The 21708-nt window shown below is 44.1% G+C and overlaps 1 protein-coding gene across 1 annotated transcript in view; it reads left to right on the forward strand.

Moving 5' to 3' along the window:
• Positions 1-21708, forward strand: part of RHCG (Rh family C glycoprotein) — a 135877-nt gene that overhangs the window by 17808 nt on the left and 96361 nt on the right. The window contains exon 2 of the mRNA XM_063930395.1: positions 13993-14179. Within this exon, the coding sequence (XP_063786465.1) occupies positions 13993-14179 (187 nt within the window). The remainder of the gene's footprint in view (positions 1-13992; positions 14180-21708) is intronic.

Here is a 21708-nt window from a genome sequence, read left to right on the forward strand (position 1 = left end):
ACTGGCTTGTGAAAAATGATATTTCAGGGTTTACAAAAATTCCTTCTTCTATGCACTTTTTGAGTCGCCGTCCTGGGTGCTACCGGTGTACTGGTTGCACCACTTGCAGTTTCCTGGAAAGTGGGGATTCGTTTTCCCATCCACATACGGGGAAGCGTTTTTCCATTCGCCAGGTTTTGACATGTTCTAGTACGCATGTCATATATTTCATTCGCTGCCCATGTGGTCTTCTCTACATAGGGAAGACCATGAGACAGTTTAAGGAATGCCTGAACATGCATAGGTCCTCGATACGTAAAGCGGTGGAAGGCCAGGTGGTGCCCCAAGAACAACCAGTGGCACGCCATTTTAGGATTTTTAAACATGGGTTGGCTACATTGCGGTATAAAATAATCGATCAGGTCCCTAAAAACATTAGAGGAGGCGACAGGGATCGGGCTCTGTTACAGAGGGAAGCTAAATGGATACATCGCTTAGATACTGTGGCCCCTCGCGGCCTTAATGAATCATTAGGCCTTAATTGCTTCCTTTGAAATACTCCGTTGATCAGTCTGTGAACTCTGGGTGTTTGCAAATCTGCTGCTTCAGTGCAGTGTTGTTGTTTATATTACCAATATAGAATCAGTCTGTTTGATGTCCTTTATTTTAGAAATAGTCCTGATTAGACAGGATTGATTATATTGCTCTGTGTCAATTTTCCCTGTGGTTACATTGTTTTTAGTTGCTGTACGGGCTTCCGCATTGTCTGCTCCCCCCTGGTTGCCGGGCAACGGGACGCCGAGCGGGGCTGATCACATGGAGGCGGGGTGATGATCATCTGACGCTGGGCGCTCCGGGTTCGCTACCAGGTTTAGGAGGAGTGGCGGAGGGCCTTCATTGGTGAAGGGAGCACTGACATTAGCCCGCCCTCCTGTGTTGCCGGGCAACGGGAAGCCGGGCTGACGCAGTGACGTATGTACGGACGCCGGCGGCGGTGACGTCACCGGAAGACGCTGGGCACTCGGAGCCCGGCGGCATGGTGAGGAGGTGGGGATATCACTTTGGGTGAGCTATAAATTTGTTTATCATCTGTCTTTGTATTTATCTGATCCTGATGACGATTTTATAATAAATCGAAACGTTGATCTACCTGATCTATTATCTGTTCCATTGATGTGAAGACCCGTGAGTGCCACCTGATTTTGGAGTTATATATATATATATATATTTTTTTAGGAATAAAACATAATGGAAAAGGCGCTCATAGTGCAGACTGTTTATTCAATTTAAAAACAGTAACAGGTCCACGGACAAATTGTATAGGACTCGTACCATATAGCACACACTGTGGGCTGGTTACCACACGGTTCAAAGAAAATCCACTGACACAAACTGCATACCCGCTGGCCGCCACCCGGGACCACACACCGCGCCGCCGGCTATGGTATAGCCGTGACTCATCGGGAAACCTCTCTGGATCAGACAGTGGGAGCAGCTGCACAGGTGGACACAGTGCGTCAGACAGGCCATGCTCCAACGCGTTTCGTATCACACTTCGTCAGGAGGCTGGCCTGTCTGACGCTGAGCTCGTGTTTTATGTCTCTGGGCTGTGTGTGCGCATCAGCCCACACTGCTCAATTAGTGGCAAGCACAGCTGAGCACTATTATGGCTCCAGGTAAAAGTGTTTAAGACATGCCAATAAAGCACTTTTTTTCTAAAAACATAACAACCATAGGCGTGCGCACGGGGGGTGCCTGGTGCGCACAGGCACCCCCTAATGTCCGGCACCACCCGCACTGCACGCCTGCGATACGAACATTATTGATGTCTGCGGTAGTATCCAATGGTTGGCCGCCGTGGGCGGCTCTGCACTCGCATATCTGTGCAGAGGCGCCTGCGGTAGCGCCGTAGCAGATGCAATGTGGGATCCAGCACTGGCACAGCAGATGGGGCAGTCAGTGTATGCTGGCTGAAATACCCCTAAGAAATATGGCCCGGCTGCAGCAGCTCCTCCTCCCATGTTCCTTTGCAGAGTCAGTCAGACTCCGGGGCACTGCGCCACCACTGACCCAGGACCACGCTAGATGCTACCCTCCACCACAAAGGCGGACCAGCACATGAAGCAGTCTATTTTTTATAAAAGTAAGGCATTGTCTGGTCATGTATATATGTATATATATATATATACATACATATATTTATATATACATACACACATATATATATACATATATATATATATATATATATATACATACATATATACACACATATATATATACATATATATGTGTATATATAATATTATATATATATATATATATATATATATAATACTAGAGCTGAACCAAGTATTCAGTAATTTCTGTGTGTATATATATATATATATATATATATAAAAGCAGCAAACAGCGGCACTACTAATGGACTTGTAAATGAGACAAGACACCTAGGTCTAAAAGCGACGTTTTGGATTTTACTCTGTCCTCAGGCTACAGGTAAAGCTGTACCTGTAGCCTGAGGACAGAGTAAGATCCGAAACATCGCTATCAGACCCTAGGTGTCTTGTCTCATTTACAAGTCCATTAGGAGTGCCGCTGTTCGCTGCTTCTGTGTCCAATTGTTAGCTGTGCACCACAGCAGTTATCTAGGTATACTGATTTGGAGTGCCTACTGATTTGGAGGAGATATATATATATATATATATATATATATGCAGTGCTCAAAGTGGGCCGGTATACAACGGTATTGTATACCGACACTTCTTCGAGCACTGTCCCCCGCTGGGCTGCTGCCGCATCGTGCTGACCGAGGCGCTACTATTTCAAATCTGCCACGGACCGCTCATGATTGGCTGCCAGCAGGGCCGGATCTTGCCCTTGTGGCGCCCAGGGCAAAAATAGGGGCGTGGCTTAATATGGGGGCGTGGTCAGTTACGCCCCCATTTGTGCCCCCTGTAGCGCAGCTGGAAAAAAATAAAAAAATAAAAGTATACTTACAATCCCCACTCCTGATTCCAGACCTCCTCCTCCGCCGGCGCCGCTCTTCTTCTGTCCTCGGATGGTTGTGTCTGTCCTTGAATCTATGGGAGAGACGTCATTACGTCTCTCCCATAGCACAGCATAGACACTAGAGGTCAATTATGACCCCTAGTGTCTGTGCCACTATGCTGTGCGGTGCTCGATGACGTCATCGCGCACCGCACAGCAAAGGTCCTCTCCATGAAGAGAAACTAGACGCTTAGCGTCTAGTTTCCCTTCATGGAGAGGACCTTTGCTGTGCAGTGCGCGATGACATCATCGCGCACCGCACAGTCCTCTCCATGAAGGGAAACTAGACGCTTAGCATCTGGTTCCCTTCAAAGCGGGGGACCAGCGGTGGCCCGGCGGGCACAGCGGGGGGCACAGTGGCGGATCTTGCCATGGTGCGGCGCCCTCCGGATGGCGCCGGCGCCCTCCGGAAGGCGGCACCCCGGGCTAAAGTACTGCTTGCCCGTGGCAAGATCCGCTACTGGCTGCCAGTCCGCGGCAGATTTGAAATAGTAGCGCCGGGTCATAGGATCCAGTGCCGCACCACCAAAGGCCACCGACCACAGCCTCCTCCATCCTCCGTTGCACCGCCGCCGCCAACCTCTGCCTCCTCCTCCGCTGCACCGCTGCACCGCTGCCCTCTGCCTCCTCCTTCGCTGCACCTCAGCCTCCTCTGTCGCCCTCAGTCCTTCTCTGCACAATCTCCAAGGCCCACAGCTTCCTCCGCCCCGCACCGACCACAGCCTCCTCATGCACCGCAGATCACAGCATCCTCAGTACTGCACTGCTTAATAGGTAATCTTACCCTGCTGCCTTTCTCTCTCCTAGTCCCTACTATATGCCCTTGCTGTCCCTCTCTCTGTCACTCTCCCTGACCCTACTGTCACTTTCCCTGTCCCTCTGTCACTCTCCCTGTCCCTATGTCCCTGCTGTCACTTTCCCTGTCCCTATGTCCCTGCTGTCACTTTCCCTGTCCCTACTGTCACTTTCCCTGTCCAACTGTCACTCTCTCTGTCCCTATGTCTCTGCTGTCACTTTCCCTGTCCCTCTGTCACTCTCCCTGTCCCTATGTCCCTGCTGTCACTTTCCCTGTCCGTATGTCCCTGCTGTCACTTTCCCTGTCCCTACTGTCACTTTCCCTGTCCCTCTGTCACTCTCTCTGTCCCTATGTCTCTGCTGTCACTTTCCCTGTCCCTCTGTCACTCTCCCTGTCCCTATGTCCCTGCTGTCACTCTCCCTGAATTTTGTCTCATTCCATGTGGCATAATGTGAATTTCGGCTCATACCGTGTGGTATAATGTAAATTTTGGCTCATACTGTTTGCTACAATGTAAATTTTGGCTCATACCGTGTGCTATAATGTAAATTATGGCTCATACCGTGTGGTATAATGTGAATTTCGGCTCATACCATATACTATAATGCGAATTTCAGCTCATACCATGTGCTATAATGTGAATTACAGCTCATACCGTGTGCTATAATGTGAATTACGGCTCATACCGTGTGCTATAATGTGAATTTCGGCTAAAACCGCGTGGTATAATGTGAATTTCGGCTCAAACTGTGTGGTATAAAGTGAAAGGGGCACCAGGACTTGATAGTATAAGGGGTCCTACTATTGTGGTGCATAATGTGTATAAGGGGTATATAGTATGGTAAACTACACTAATGGACATGCCCCCTTTTGAGTGACCACGCCTTCACTTTTACATACTCCCACTTCAAAATTTCCACTTCGACCACTGTTATATTATATACTCTAGCCCAGTAGTTGGTGCTAGACACGCCTGATAGGCGATGCTAGGCACGCTCAGTAGGCGATGCTAGGCAGGCCACTCCAGTTGTGCACCCTCTAATAAATTGAGCTGTGCACACCTATGATAACAACAGAACATTTTTAACACTGTTTAGCCTAATAGCAGCAACTTTTAGCTTAAAAGACCATACATAGATCACGGGCAATGAATAGCAAATACTAATGAACATTTCATGACATGTACACAAAACACATACATATAATGCAATATAAAATATATCTATAAAAAATCTTTACTTATAGGAGGGAGATCACAGTAGTTAGATTCAGGGAGTGCACACAGAGAGAAGGTACCAGAAGATACTTCAGAACACTAAACTCTACACAACTGACAGGAGAACTTTCTCTTAAGCATTTCTTTCAGTTAATCACATCTAGATCCCTTGTTACATGTTGCTTAAAGCAACAGTAACCATTATTCGTTTTATCACTTAAGATCGTTTCCAGTTATTTTGTTACCTACTGCACATATTTGTAACAGTATTGCTAATATTGTTCAAAACTGCTAGCAGACACAGAAAGACTCATCTTTATCATTCTGGCCTCAAGGGTGTCAGTAATATAAACTATATGTCCCGAATATCAGCTGTCACAATCAAGGGGAATAGACAAAATATCAGGTAGCTAGATTAGACATAAAGGTACTAGTGATAAAAAGTAAAATGATGGAGACAGAAAAAACAGCAGAACGAACAGAGGAATTTATCAGTGACTACCAAATCATGTCTTGATAAATCTACAGTACAGAGATAGGAATTTTCTTCATATTTTTCTCTCTACCCCTATAGTCTCATATTGGAGTACTAGAAGCAGGGAGAAAGTAACTATCCAATTATTTAACCCTACCATGCTTATCTCTGTCTGATGAATGGGGTGATCTCATATGTTTCATTTAACCCCTTTAGGAATCAGAGTGTCTAGAGACAGGATCCAGAAAGTTTCTCGTCTCAGCAGTTGTTCCTCTCTGTTTCCTCCGTCCTTATTTTGAGCAACATGTTCAATCCCCATAAACTTCAATAAACTAGGGTCAGCATTGTGGCATTCTGTATGCCTGCATTGGCCGGACCATGCCCCCTAAATGGTAGCTTAACGCTGCCGTCCAGCCCCATCCCGCCCAGCGACCGCCTCTGCATGTCAATCAAGCAGAGGCGTTCGTTAGGCAACGACGGCCATTGGCCGCCTAGCATGCGCCGGCACATGCGCAGTACTGACCTGATCACACTGCTGCGATAAACTGCAGCATGCAATCGGTTCATAATGACCCCCAATGTCTTATCCCTGGGAGTGGAGCGCCAATATCATGTGACATACACTATGAACGATCTCACAGTGTATGTCTCGGATATCGACAGTGGCAAATAAAATGGCTGTTGGTCTTACTGAAATGCGTCAATGACCACAGGGGGAGTGATAGGCGTAGAGGGGAGAGGAGTGAACTCTGGCGCACTAAGTATACTCAGCCTAATCAATTCTCTTAATGTCTGCCCAACCAGATATTATAACAAAAGAGAGTGTGAAATGAAAGAGAAATGATCAAAGGCGACAATAATGTGACAATATACAATTTTGTGGGGAAATAAAAGAAATATCAAACATGGAATGGTTGTTACGATAATGTAAATATTCCAGAGAGAGTCCACAGGGGTGCTCTTTCTGCATATAAAGGTATCTTTAAATGAGCAGTCGATGCAGTTGATTGAAGAAAAAATTGTGCTTTTCAATTTATTAAAAATGCAAAGTAAAATACAAGATGGTCAAATCTATCACTGCAAGGTGCCTGCAAGGGCATATGGGGAAGATGGAAAACTCCAATACAAGTGGGGGATCCGGAATGCCCACTATATGTATATGACCCTTGTGTACCTTATCAGCAAAAAGGATGACATCAACTTGCATACAAATTAAAAAGTAGTCCAATTTCAGCTTGCACCAATGACGTTTCGACCCTATAGGTCTTTTTCAAGGTGTGCATGCTGAGAGTGGAAATGGGAACTATTTATATGTAAAAGACAGGAAGCAGGAAACACAATGCATGATGGGATGTCTACACCAAACTTTGGCATTTTGGAGAAATATAAGCATAAAACACTGTGCTTAATCAGAAAAACTTAGTGTACATAAATGATACAGTAGCCATAGTTATCTCAATTTTCATATAAACAAAGGATGAAGTGTGAATAGCAAGAATCGCACTGGGCCGGAAGTGAGTGCGGTCCACAGTGCGTTCCACCTAACCGGAAGTGTTTCCGGTGTTTACCCGTCCCGCAGGACAATCGGGCACATAGCTCATAATTTTAAACAAACAAACCAACGTAATTAGAGAATGGAGCTGTCCCCATCCCAAACAATGCCGGGAGCCAGGGGACTGCAGAATCCTCATCGCACTCGGACCGGAAATACTTGCAGTCCGTAGTGCGTTCCAAATACCGGAAGTGCGTCATGCGCTCAGTGGCGCACCCAGGGGGGGTTTCCGAGTACCCAGAAACCCCCCTCCACTAAAAAAAAAAAAAATTTTTTTTTTTTTTTTTTTTTTTTAGCTGCATGAGTATTATTAATGACTGTCTAGCGTCCTCTGCAGCCTGCTGTCTTCCTGGTGGCACTTGCAAGTGCAATAAAAGTTTACTTTATTTTAATTATAGTACATATATATCCATGTGCCTACATATATACACATGTACATACATACATACATACATATAAACACACACACACACATATGATATATATATATATATACATGTGTATATATATGTGTACTGTATGTGCGTGTGTGTGTGTATATATATATATATATATATATATATATATGTGTGCATGTTTAATATGCTATGTATATGTGTATATGGGTTCACTACGATCTCCCGGTGGCCGGCCTCCCAGCGACCAGCATACCGGCGCTGGGAGGCCGGCCGCCGGCTTACCAACAGTGTGGCGAGCGCAAATGAGCCCCTTGCGGGCTCGCTGCGCTCGCCACGCTACGCGCGCCACACTATTCTATTCTCCCTCCAGGGGGGTTGTGGACCCCCACTAGGTAGAATAAGTGTCGGTATGCCGGCGGTCAGGCTCCCGGCGCCGGTATGCTGGTCGCCGGGAGCCCGACCGCCGGCATACTGAAGACCACCCGTGTATATGTATGTGTGTGTGTATGTATATATATATATATATATATATATATATGTGTGTGTGTAGATATATGTGTATATATATATATATGTGTAGATATATATATATATATATATACACACACACACACACACTAGTTTTACGGACCCAGCATATACTGGGTCACCTCAGTCCCCACCCCCGTGATTGGCTCCGCCCAGTTCTGGAAACCCCCCCATGCAAATCCTGCGTTTGCCACTGGCGCTCCACCGAGACGGGAACGGTGGAGCGCATTCGCACCCGGGAGCCAGATGATTTAGATAGTAACCTTAATAAACGAAATACAAAAGAATAATATAACATATTTGAAAAGACATATGAAAGTGACATGTTGGAACAATATAAATTATGGAACGCCGGACCGGAAGTGTGCGGTTCATTGTACGTTCCACATATAAGGAATTGAGTCCCATGTAACATATTAAATAAAAAACAGAGGCATACCTTTTCCTCACGAAAAACAAATGTTTAGAAATTAGTGTTATTATATTCTGTGTTCTACAATTTAACTGATATATGATACATCTATAAAGAAGTGTTCATTATAAAAACCATTTGAGTTCGAACTCAGAATTCATACCTCCGGGGATAAGGGTGTTTAATTTAAACATCCATTGCATTTCTGCTTTGGCTAAATTTCCCTCTATATCATGATCTCTCCAGGTGTCTTTAATATGTTGTATACCCAGAAATTCAACTATATTGGATACGGAACATTTGTGTTTATTGAGAAAATGCTCCGATAGGGTGTGAGTGGTCACACCCCTTTTGATATTACGGAAATGTTCTGCAACCCTTGTTTTAAGGGCTCTTCCTGTTCTACCAATATAGACGAGACCACAACTGCATCTGATGAGGTAGACTACATTCGTAGTGTGACAAGTGATGAAATCTTTTATTTGGTATTTATTGTCCTTTACAATAAATTCTGTGCTTTTGGAAGTGATGGACGGTATGGTCCTGCAAACTAAACATGTTCCACATCTGTGGAATCCTTTGGTCCGAACAGGGTTGTTCATTTCAAATGGTAAGGCACTTTTAACTAGAGAATTTTTAAAATTATTACTTTTCCTATATATGAATAAGGGTTTTTCTGGTATGGTATTCTTCAATATAGGATCTCTCAATAATAGATGCCAATGACGTTTGATTATTTGTTCTTGTTTCTTATAGTCTGCACCGAATCCAGATAAAAAGGCCCATTCGTAGCGGTTGTTCTTAACTACATTCTGATTTTTTTCGAGAATGTCTTTCCTTTCTATGTTCTCCACTTCACGTTCCGCTTTCTCTACAATTTCTTTCTTATAACCTTTATTGAGAAACTTCTTCATAATTTCTTTTTGCGATTGATAATCATGTTTGTCACTGCAATTTCTTTTAAGTCTCAAGAACTGTCCTTTTGGGATGCCCTTGAGCCAATTTGGATGGTGTTGACTGTTATATGGTATCAGGCAATTGCAATCTGTTGGTTTAGAGTAGCCTTTCGTTTGTAACTTATTATCTTTAATGAAAATCGTGAGTGATAGGTTGACTAGTGTCAGTACTTTGCATGCACTACTATTGCCTTCCATGGATAGATGCTGGAGCATCTGGAGCCTCTGCATGCTACAAGCTGTGTTGAAAGCTACTGTCTCACCTCACCACACATCCCTGTCGCAGCCTGACCCTAAACCCCCCTCCATGCCACCTAAACCTAACCCTCCCTCGTAACCGCCCCACCCTCAGGTGGCAAAATATAGGGGTGTGGCCACAAAATAATAATTCATATTACGCTGCACAGTAGTCTCCATTATTCAAATTACCCCGCACAGTAGCTTCACTTACACACGTTACGCCAGATATCACCCGTCACACATTACGCCAGGTAGAGCCCCATTTTACACATTACGACAGGTAGAGTCCTCCTTTTTACACATTACGACAGGTACAGTCCTCCTTTGTACACATTATGGCAGCAGAGTCCCCTTTTTACACATTATGGCAGCAGAGTCCCCCTTTTTACATATTAGGCAGGTAGAGCCTCCTTTTTACACATTAGGCAGGCAGAGTCCCCTTTTTACACATTATGACAGCAGTGTCCCCCTATTAACACATTACAGCAGCAAAGACCTCTTTGACATCATGCAGCTGCCGCGATTATGCCCCCGACAGCCCCCCGTTCGTGCTGCACCGCCCACCGTTCACGTCGCTCCACCCCCACAACACTCTGTCTCCTCCCTGGAAATGGAGCATTGCCCGCCTCTCCCCACCCGAGACCGCCTTTGCCTGATTAACAGAAAGTGTGGTTGCATGCGCAAAACGGGTACTGCGCATGCGCCCACAGGCTGACCTCAAAAATTCCGGTTGGATCACAATTTGCAATCCAACCCGAATTAACCTCTATGGCAGCAGAGTCCCCCTTTTTACACATTACAGCAGCAGAGTCCCTATTTTTTTTACACATTATGGCAGCAGAGTTCCCCTTTTTACATATTACAGCAGAAGAATCCCCTCTTTACACATTATGGCAGCAGAGACACCCTTTTTACACATAATGGCAGCAGAATCCCCCTTTTTACTCATTATGGCAGCAGAGTCCCCCTTTTTACACATTACAGCAGCAGAATCCCCTTTTTACACATACTGGCAGCAGCATCATCCTTTTTACACATTACAGCAGATAAAAAGATTTTTGGAATAATATCACTTACAAGTGCCTCCAGGAAGAGAACCAGGCAATGGGCTGTAGTTATAGGATGCAGCAGCCAGTGGAGGGACTGAGGCAGTCGGAGGTTACAGCAGCATAACAGCACAAGTGCACAACCCGCGATTCGCAGGCTTTTGAAGTGGTGGAATCAAACTTCAGAGGGGGGCTTAAATATCGTCCCACGACTCCGGCTTCTTTACATAAAAAGTGAGAGAGATCGTGCACCGGCTGTGTAGGTGGTGCTGCCAGATGGTACACCCACAGTGCAGGTGCTCTGTGTGCAAGGCACCACTGGCACACACCTAGTTACAGTCCTAAATCAATCTATCTATCTATCTATCTATCTATCTATCTATCTATCTATCTATCTATCTATCTCACGTTAAATAAATGTTCAATAGAAATAGCTTCATGCAATGATTTTCAGTATAATTTATAACATTTCCGCATTACTAGTTCTCTGCACACCAAAAACATAATGGTTATTTTTGAAATATACAGCATTTTGTTCTTTGTTCCATTCAACATCTGTATCCCTTGTGTTATGTTACTGATCTGTTACCCTTTAAACAGGGTCACAATGTAATTGAATTGGGTTTAACGGTTTAATATCTAACTACTGATTGCTATGCTTAACCCAAATATGCTTGATTATTATCAGAACTTAGAGCTACAGTAAATGCATTAATGTCCGTGGTCACCTTCAGCTCACCTTGCAGGTAATGCCTAGCTTGAGTAATTCTGAAGGTTTGCATGCACTAAGTATAAGACATCCATTTAAAGTGGCAAAAAAATAATTGAGAAGTTATTTGAATACTCATATAAACAGGCAGGTATATAATGGGGAACTATTACAGTTATACTATTATTTATATAACAAATAAATTTATTTAAATTACATATAACAAAACATTATAGTTTCTGTAGATGTAATCATTATAGTCCACTTCCCATATATACTGTATTGCTGAACACATACACATTTCAGGTTTTTCTTCTGCCCCTTAAAAGAATCAGGATTTGGAAGGTTGAGGGTCTAACTGGAGATCCTGATATTGAAAAAAATAAATAATGTCTCTTTCTGGTTCAGCCTGCCTGTCTCGGGGGACAAATTCAATTAGCTGTGGGACTTGCCACGTGGCTACAGATCTGCCCTGAGCTATTCAATTATTGCAGCTACATAGCGCTAGGCCCCAAAAGGTGATTGTTCTCGGAGCCTCAGGAGCTGCAGCGAAAAAGCTTAAGTATTAAGTGCACCCTCTGGGGAGTACCACGCAGGGTAACTCCAAAGCTCCAGGCACTTAACCCAGGAGCTATGGATTAATGCGCGCTAGCCATGGGCTTACCATGTGTGGAAATTGGACAACGATTGAATAGTTCCTGGCATTATACCCAAAGCTGCAGTCACATGGTAAGTCCCATGACTAATTGAATGTGCCCCTGTTGCTATCTATATTAACCTACTTTACCTCTCTGGCCTTGGTAAGATACAGGAAAGTCCAGGAGGGGGGCAAGGAGGTGTGGCACATGTATAGAGGTATCATGGGCCTGCAGGGCCGTAACTAGGTGTGTGCAGAGGGGCACCGCACATAGCGCTGCAGGGTAGGAGGCGCTGTTGGCAGCTCTTGTCAATTATCTGTTTTCATTACTTTCACTTGCAGCTTCCCCTCTTTTTGAAGCCCAGCATCTTCTGACTGTCCCTGTCTCCTACCCTGACCCCTTCTGTCACTGCACAACATTCATGAACTCAATTTGAAATTTCTTTGTTATTCAGTCACACTGTCCTTTATTACATTTCAAGATGCTGATATACCCGGGTTTCAAACCCATTGCCTGTGAAATTGCAGTCAATCTATTCATTGAGTGATCTGCCCTTGCATAGAAATGTAGATAATTCTAAGCTAGAGAATTCTAACTATTTGAAGCTTACCTTGTAATTTGTGAAAAAAATTATCTGCATTGCGGCTGAGCAGATCTATGTAGTGTGTGGCTGCAAGGGATTGGATGTATGCCACCACAGAAGCACAGCCAGGCCCGTCAGTGTTTTGCTGCTACTGAGTCCCTGGCACGATCAATACTGGTTGGTTTAGTGGTTGCAGAGCCAGTTCTAATTTGGACCCGGGCAGTGTTGGGCTCTTCTGGGTTTCTCAGATGTGTCTCAGACATAACCTACGGGGAAGCTGCAACATGACATCCTAGGACATGCAACTGCACCATGCATCACCATTATATTTCAATGTGACTTGGCAATAATTGTAAAGCGCAACGGAATATGCTGCGCTATATAAGAAACTGCTAATAAATTAATATTTAAATCTTGTTCAGTGTGCCGCGAGTTGTAAAAGGTTGAAAATCTCTGGGTTATAGGTTTGAATCCTGGATATGGCAATATATTGAAATGTATTATTTAATAAAGGGTATTGTGTAACTGAATAACAACAAGCTCTCAAGTTAAGTGCATTAATGTGGTATAATTGTAACCAAATCCATTTTCTTGCAGTGCTCTATACATGTGTGTGTATATACTGTGGGAAGGGGCATCATAGCATGGACTTTCTCTGGGATCAGTCTTGTCATGCCCCTTTCCCACGAGGCATGTATCCCTATTGAAAAAAATGTAGGGAAGGGAGGGCAATTCTCTCTTTGCACAGGGCACCAAAAAGTCTAGTTACGGCTCTGTGGGCCCATCCCCAGTTACGGCATTACATTACATGGCAGGCTCCATTATGGAGCAATTCAAAGCAAATTGCATCTAGAGGTACAAGCAAAACTGAGCAGTATTAAGAATATATTTTTTATTATTATTATGATTATTATTATTTTATTATTATCTTTATATGGCACCACTCCTAGTGGTAAAACATACTACAAAGTGCATAAGTACAACATGGCACAGACAAGAACATAGCATTACATGTATACATAATTATAGTACTTAGATTACATAATTACATAGAGAATATAACATTTAGCGGGTCATGCTCATGAGAGCTTACACTCTATGAGGGCTACAGGTGAACCCAAAGTGGGTGTTTCAAAAATAATGATTAGCCATGTCTCGTTAGTAAAATAATTATCCTTTTAAATATCGGGCATAAATGTGATCAGAAGTGGCGGGTTTTATAACACAATGCTTCGTACATAAATCACATGAACGTTTGGTAAATAAATCCCATGGCCCATTCCTTATATGTAACTCTTTCATAATAAAATCTAGAAGATAGTTTGCATATTAATTCATGAGGGAATGTTGTCTGTGTGGGATAAAATCTATAAATTTGAGGTAAATATAAAAAAACCTCTTTTTCCTTTATAGGTTTTCAAGATGTCCACGTCATGATCTTTGTTGGCTTTGGCTTCCTGATGACTTTCCTAAAGTTCTATGGGTTTGGCGGCGTTGCGTTCAACTTCTTGCTTGCTGCGTTTGGAGTACAGTGGGCAATTCTAATGCAGGGATGGTTCCACACATTTGAAGGTGGCAAGATTCATGTCAGCGTGACAAGGTGAACAGATATGATACTGTTAGGACAAGCAACAGTTTAATGTCAAGCGTTCTACATCGTAACTCTCAGATATCACAAATACACTGCAGTTATGTATCATGATCATACATAACTGTTCCAGAGGTAATAATCATTTTGTTGCCAGTAAAAACTAAAAAAAGATGTAAAAGAATAAAATGGATGGGCTCAGCCATGTTTGAACTTTTGCAAGCTTAATGGCTACATTGTAAAGTAGAGGTATGGCCAACCAATCTGACACAAAAGCACGGTACACGCTTGGCTATATGTCGTCCGATCCGGCTGTACTGACATATCGGGAACATCGCATACTTGCCTACCTGACCCTCTCCATGAGGGAGAAAATGCTCTGTTCCTGGACTTTCCTGGTAATGTATGATTGCCATTACCTGTGATGAAACACCTTTCTTATCAATCAACTAGCTCACCACAGGTGATGGCAATCATACATTACCAGGAAAGTCCAGGAACAGAGCATTTTCTCCCTCATGGAGGGGGTCAGGTAGGCAAGTATGGAACATCGTCTAGTGTGTGCCGGCAACCGCGCGCTCCCGCGGGTCATTTTCTGGGTCATCCTGTCAGGTGTGCTGCACACCCAACAGCACGATCCTGACAACGACCAGGTGCTGTGGAGGCAGTCGTCCCGCTGACATTTTCTTGTTCGCAGTGGCCACATGTCACTTCATGTGGCCTCCTGAACCCACCCCCATTTTCTATACCACGCCCCCTGCAAGGCTGCCTTGCCTCCCCTGCCCGCCCCACTTTCACCTCTGCCTATCAATCAGACAGAGGCTTTTGCATCAATGAGATGCGATTGTATTGCCTGGGCTGCGCACGCTCAGAACGGAACCTGTGCATGCACACATCGCGTTAATGATGTGACCTGAATAAGGCCCTATATGCAGTGTAGACTACACTGAAGAATTAACAGGCTAAGGCTATTTGGGTAGCATTCCCTTTTTTCTGGGAGTGAAGAGACCTGTGTCTGCCTCTTCTGGTGCAGATTTACTGGCCTTGGTAGTGCAGGTGATCCAGCCAATCTGAGTAGTATTAGATTTACTTATGCTGCAAACAGCACAACTAATGGTCACAATGGTGATCTGATAATCAGACAAGGCATGCAGCCCTAGGATCTGTGATGCCGGCAGTAAGAAGCAGAATGGTGTAATATTACCACGAGAGTACGATCGGGAGACCTGAAAGCGCGGATACTGTGAAAGCGGGTTAGCGCTGGTGTTTAAGTATAAATGAGTGCAATATATTTTTATTGACACTTGTCATGGTGGTGTTACTGCTGGTGGTATACCTATTGGTATAGGTTATAGAGCTCAAACAATCCTTTTAACTCTAAAAAAAAAAAAAAAAAAAAAAAACCTGTTTCATAAATATGTCTCTAACATTTCTCCACAACTGGTACATTCATTACAATCACTGTTAAATTACACATTTGTTCCTAATTACTGTAAACAAGGAAGCACAGCCGTTATAGTTTGCTGGAATTGCACAATGTGTAATACAAAAACATGGTGATCTGTTTGTAGTGGTCGCTTAGTTTAATAAATAACTTTAACAAGGATTCTTAGAGTAACTTTGCTTGTTCCATGACATTTTGACATTCATTTTCAGCTAGGTTTACATTTTGCTCTATAAATGATTTTACACAGGCTGAAGTATCAGGAATGCACAGGGTATGTCTTGTTTGAACACAGTCTTTGGGCACAAGATTTTAATTATTACCACTAACCTACGATAGAAGGCTGATGCTGTTCCAGGTATTGGGCAGGATTTGCATCACCTGAAAGTGGAGGACAGTACATATTGTGCCCCAAATACCACCACACCCACTAGTCATATCTTGTGCACAGAACATCCCCATGGGGTCCCCTTTAGCCCACCTTACGCATACCTTCCAACTTCAAACTTCTAAAGGGGCGGAGTTTACATGGAAGTGGGCAGTGTTTATGTTAACTTAAAAGTGGAATTTGTATTGAAATTGGAATAGGATCGTAGCTTATTGTGTCCTGATTTCACATCTAAATGTTGGGAGGTATGTTTCTGCATCTCACAGTCACTGGCTTAGGGGCTAATTCAGATTGGATTGAAATTTGCGATTCAACCGTAATTGTTGCGTTCGCCCGCAGGTGCATGCGCAGGTTCCATCCTGCGCATGTGCCCGCATTTACTGCGGGTAACCCATGGTAATTACGAATGCCTCAGCTGGATTAACAGGCAAAGGCATTCATAGGGAGGAATGGCGATGGAGCGCTGCGGGGTGGGGTGGGGGGTTGGCGGCATGAAATCGGGGGGCATGTCGGTGAGAACGGAGGGTGCGTAGTCAGCATTTTCGGTGCGGCTGTGTGTTGTCACATACAGATGCTCAGATCTTAAAAATGGCGGCTGGCCGCCTGCTGTTGCAGCCAGGCTGTGCCCGCAGGAGCTTCCAGAATTTCTGCAATCACACTGAAATTACGATTGTGCCGCATTTTCAGCATTATTGCAGTGGGTGGGCGGCAGACAGCATGCTGGGTGGCCTTGCCCTGCTATAGGCAGCCCACAGCACGCAAGTGAAAGGATTGCAGATTCTGCTAAAAAGCAGAATTTGCAATCCTTACTGATTTAGGTCCTTTGTCCCATTTCCCTCCTTAAGGTAATGTACATTATACTCCTTCTATGCATTATTAGACCTGTCAAGTCACCTATCAGCTTTTAAATAAAATGGGTATAAGTACTCGTATATTTGGGTCAATTTACGGGACTTTAAAACAAAAGTGGAAATAGACCAATTACTTCCACCTGCAAGCCTAAGAACACTTGTCCTACTCATAGAGCACCCCAATATACCTGTCCCATACCTTGTACCCCAATTTCCATCACTTTGCATTTTTTGACCCCAAAAATGACATCTCATTAATGGGCATTTAAATTCTAACTGCCTAATTAGTCATTCAGGTGGGTGTCCCATGGATTCCGAACCAAATCCCAACATTTTTAGCTTAAAAAAGGGATTTTTCTATGTACATTGGAGGTATATTCTGTTGTTTGTACAGTGGAATATTAATATCAGGCACAAGGACAGCAGGTTCAGATAGCAGGAATAAGGAATTTACTAATATGACTGAGTTCATATGCATTCTTTATCTGTGGCAGAAGCAATATCCAGTCAGTCCTATTCATATTAAAATATTTGATCTCTTAATGACGTTGATTGATATCGTACAGTATGTTGACAGTGCAATATAACACGTACTCACTAGGTCTGGTCAGTCTGAGTTTCATAATCTGTGTGTATAAATATACCAAACTACGTGTATTAGAACAGTCAGATAACATAAATGTTCTGTACTGATGATGTGACTGTGACAAATGAATAAGGATCATCCCTGATCTGCCCTCCTGCCCCACAGGTGATTTGTGCACTCTTTCATGGTTCCTTGCAACATATCTAAACTATCCTTTCTCAGCTATTTGCCAAGAACAAGTTGCCTCATGTTAGTTTTCATTTGACATTAAGTATTGACACAATAAAAAAAGTGTTTCCAAGTGTTTTGCTTGTCCTTTCAGAATGGACAATTATATTCTGAGTTTTCATGTTTTGTCCTCAGAATACATCATGTCCCAGGTTTCAGGGGGCCTAAGTACTAACGTATTTAGTAATGGCGCTGAATCGGTGATGACTGCGATTTTTACTTAAAATTAGTTATCACCAGATTTACAAAATAAAAAAATGTCTTGAAAGCTGCTTCTCTATGCCCAGGTCAGACCTGGCACACTGCTTGGGTGTTGGGCGGATTGACACAAAACAGAATGTATTTATGGAGTGTACACTGGCATATAACGAGAATGAGATGGGTAAGAACACAGGGATGGGGAATACAACATATTCCCTGCTGGGGCATCTGCATCTGCAGGCAGGCTCGGACTGGCCCACAGGGGTACAGGGGAAACCACCGGTAGGCCCCACTGCCTGGGGGGCCCTCCTCCTCTAGGGATCAGGTTCTAGACTGTGCACTTGAATTATATATTATACATATGTTACCTTATACTGCACAGGGTTATGATGTGTTCTCTACAGTACATTGCTGTCATTAATCTGGCACAGTATCATGCATGCACTAGCATTAATTACTATATAAATTATCAAGGAGTCCAGACCAGGTACTCTATAATAGTTAGCCAAAATTCTGTGGTGGCTGGCCACACCCCCTTTGGAGGCTGGCCACACCTCTAATCATGGGCCCCTACCACTGCATACCACCGGTGGGCCCTTCATGCTCCATTCCGAGACTGTCTGCAGGTACCTGTGTGCATGGTCCCGCCTTTACTTTATAGAACTCAATGCTATATAAGCAACTAGTCAACTCTCTCCATTGACATAAGAATAATGGAGAATAGCAATATTACAGCGCTGTGCGCATTACATAATTCACTTTAAACTAACAACATCAATGAATCACATTAGAAATTGTAATTCGTTCTTTACTAAATTGATACTCGCAGTTTCCATGATTATTAATTCTGTTCAGCCCAAACAATGTCCTCCTCCATATTTTTGTATATGACGGCCTTCAACCCATCTACCACGTATACCACGTGTCTATTATTAATGCAGTCTTTGGTAACAAGATCTTAATTATTATCACTAACCTTCTATAGAAGGATGGTGCTGTGCCAGTTACTCGCTGCCAAGTATTGGACAGGAATTGCATCACCTGAAGGTGCAGGACAGTCAGTACATATGGCAGCCCGGATACCACCATATCCACTAGTCATATCTTTTGCACAGGGCATCTCTATGACGTCACACATTTGCCCACCTAATTCATACCTTCCAGCTTTTGAATCTTGAAAATGGACACTGAGGTGGGTGGAGTTTATACTTATCTAAAAGCAGGATCTTCTGTGGAATTTGGAATGGGGTTTGAGGAGACCAGGTCGTAGTTTGTTTTGTCCTGATGTCATGTCTTAATTTTGGGAGGTATGTTAGTGCACTTTGCAGTCACTGACCTAGTCCCATCTCCCTCACTATTGCACTTTATAGTCCCTGTATCCATCATCACACCTGTCAGCTTTTAACCAACTATAACAAAAATCCTATTTATTCACTATAAGTTCCTTTTCCGAGAAGTAGTAATGATCGAAATGTCAAACCAGTTTGATACAATATCGCCGGTTTGATGATTGGTTCGCTGTACAACTTCAGTAGATGCCGGTTAGATATTTCAGTTCCAAATTTGCAGCTCTCCTTCACACTTGCTTCTGCAATGTACTATTCTACTATACAGGTACAAATAAGTTTTCACTCAGGTCCCAATATAGCATGGAATGCATGCTGAAGCCCATTCACAGTGAGAACATATGAGAACACCTCTGCCTCATTGAGAGGCAGAGGTGTTTGCGGGGCGGTAGGGGGTGTCACAACGGCATTTTAGGCGTGGTGTTGCACATTGGTGGGGGCGTGGTCTGGACAACGCAGGCGTGTCCGGACCGTTTGCAGGGCGGGCTGTGGTGGATGCGTGACTTCACGCGCAGCCGCCACCACCCAAAAGATGGTGGGCAGCTGTCTGCCTTCGCAGCTAGGCTGCGCAGACAGGGGGCTACCCTTATCATGCGAATGCTTCTCTGTATAGCGATGCGCTCACATGTTAACAGGGGGGTGGGGGCAGAACCTGTGCTGTGTCCTGGGCGTCCCCACGCATGCAAGTGTAAAGTGTTGTAGTTGTGCGTTTTTTCGCACAGCTACAACCCATGCTGAATTAGGCCCTATGTACCTACATTGGAGCTGCATTCTGCTTTTCATACACTGGAATATTCATATTAGGCACAAGGACAGCAGATTAAGATAGCAGTAATAAAAAATGTACTGATATTGCTCTGAGTTCATGTGAATTCTTGATCCGTGGCAGAAGCAATATTCAGTCAGTCCCATTCATATTAAAATATTTTATCTCTTAATGATGTTGATTGATATCGTATGTTGACAGTGCAATGTAACACGTACTCACAAGGTCTTGTCAGTTGGAGTTTCGTATCTGTGTATAAATGAAAACATGAAGGCACAAAAAAAAGTCTGCATCAATGATTTTGACTTTACACGTCCTCCCCTGGTGTACAAGTGTACATCTGAAAGTACAAGGACTGAGACGGACAGTTTAGATGCTCAAATACCATTATGGTGCGTCATTAGACTAAAGAGGAGCGCTTCGGATTATCTGTATTCCGAAGTGCTACGAATTTCCGAGATCTGCGTTTAGTCTAGCCGCAGCGCGGGTTTTCCAGCCAGTTTCGGACAGCACATCAAGGCAAAACGTTATCCTCCCAACATCGGATTCTCGTGGGTTGTGGATTATATATAAGGGCACCGCGGCTGGGACTCTGTGCCATTTCACTCTGTTCTCAGGCACACTGCTGTGTGCTACACTCGTCTGTCACTAGATCTCAATGTCCTCATCTAGGGGCCTACTTATTATTTTTATAGCCGTATATGTGTGTTCATTTGGAATGTTTTTCCGAGCAATATAGTATAAGCAGTTGTCCCAACAATGATCAAAATCTATACATTTGTCACTGATAGCAGCAGCGGAAATATTTGCACTGCTGAATTTTGTCCTGGTAGTTACTGCACATGTGTGATCTTAAGTCACATATGCGCACAAAGGTGCTGATTAAGGGTCACACATAATGAGGGTGAACAGGAAAACTAGAGATGTTATTCTGCTGCATTGCTCAGAGATGTGTGCAGCAACACATTGCTACTACAAATCACAGAGGATTAAAAGAAGTAAATCTAGCTGGAAGTGTAACTTTGCACTACCGCATAACTATGTTGCACTGCTGCTCGGGTAAGTTAGAATTGTCATGTGTGAAAACTGCAGCCTGCAGCCTGGTATGCTCCCAGCTCTTAGCTTCCTGGTCCAGAAACCACTTCCATGACATCATGATGTCACATGTACTGGGAATGGCACGGCTGGCCCTGGGCACATTATTGCTATAGAGTTGCCTGCTACCTTGTGACAAATGCCCCAGTGGCAAACAAGTCATTACAAGTATTACATGAGAGCTAATCTGGGTTCAGTAAGACACCCCTAGTGTGTTAACGTGCTCCCACTTAGGCTGGCATGCTTGTCCAGGAAAAGTGCAAGTAATGCTATAATGTTTCGGGACCCCGGCAATTGGAATCCCGACGGTCAAAATATTGATGCCGGAATTCCGACTGCCAGAATGCCGGCAGCGCTGCCACAGCTATTCCCACTCCTGGGTATCCACGACACCCATGGAGTGGTAATAGATCCTGTGGCGAGCAAAGCGAGCCACCGAGCCAGCAGCATGGCGCACATGGCGAGCCCGCATTTTCGCACAGCAGCCGATCAGGTCTGAAATGCGCATGCACCAGCGCTGCAGTGCACCGGCACATGCCAGACAGCTGACGGCCGAGGGGGCGGGCCGGTGGCGCTTGGCTTCCGTTTTAGGGGCGTGGTCCAGGCAACACAGGTGTTCTTGGACTGTGTGTGTGT

Source organism: Pseudophryne corroboree, chromosome 6 (genome assembly GCF_028390025.1).
Source record: "Pseudophryne corroboree isolate aPseCor3 chromosome 6, aPseCor3.hap2, whole genome shotgun sequence".
Taxonomy (NCBI): domain Eukaryota; kingdom Metazoa; phylum Chordata; class Amphibia; order Anura; family Myobatrachidae; genus Pseudophryne; species Pseudophryne corroboree.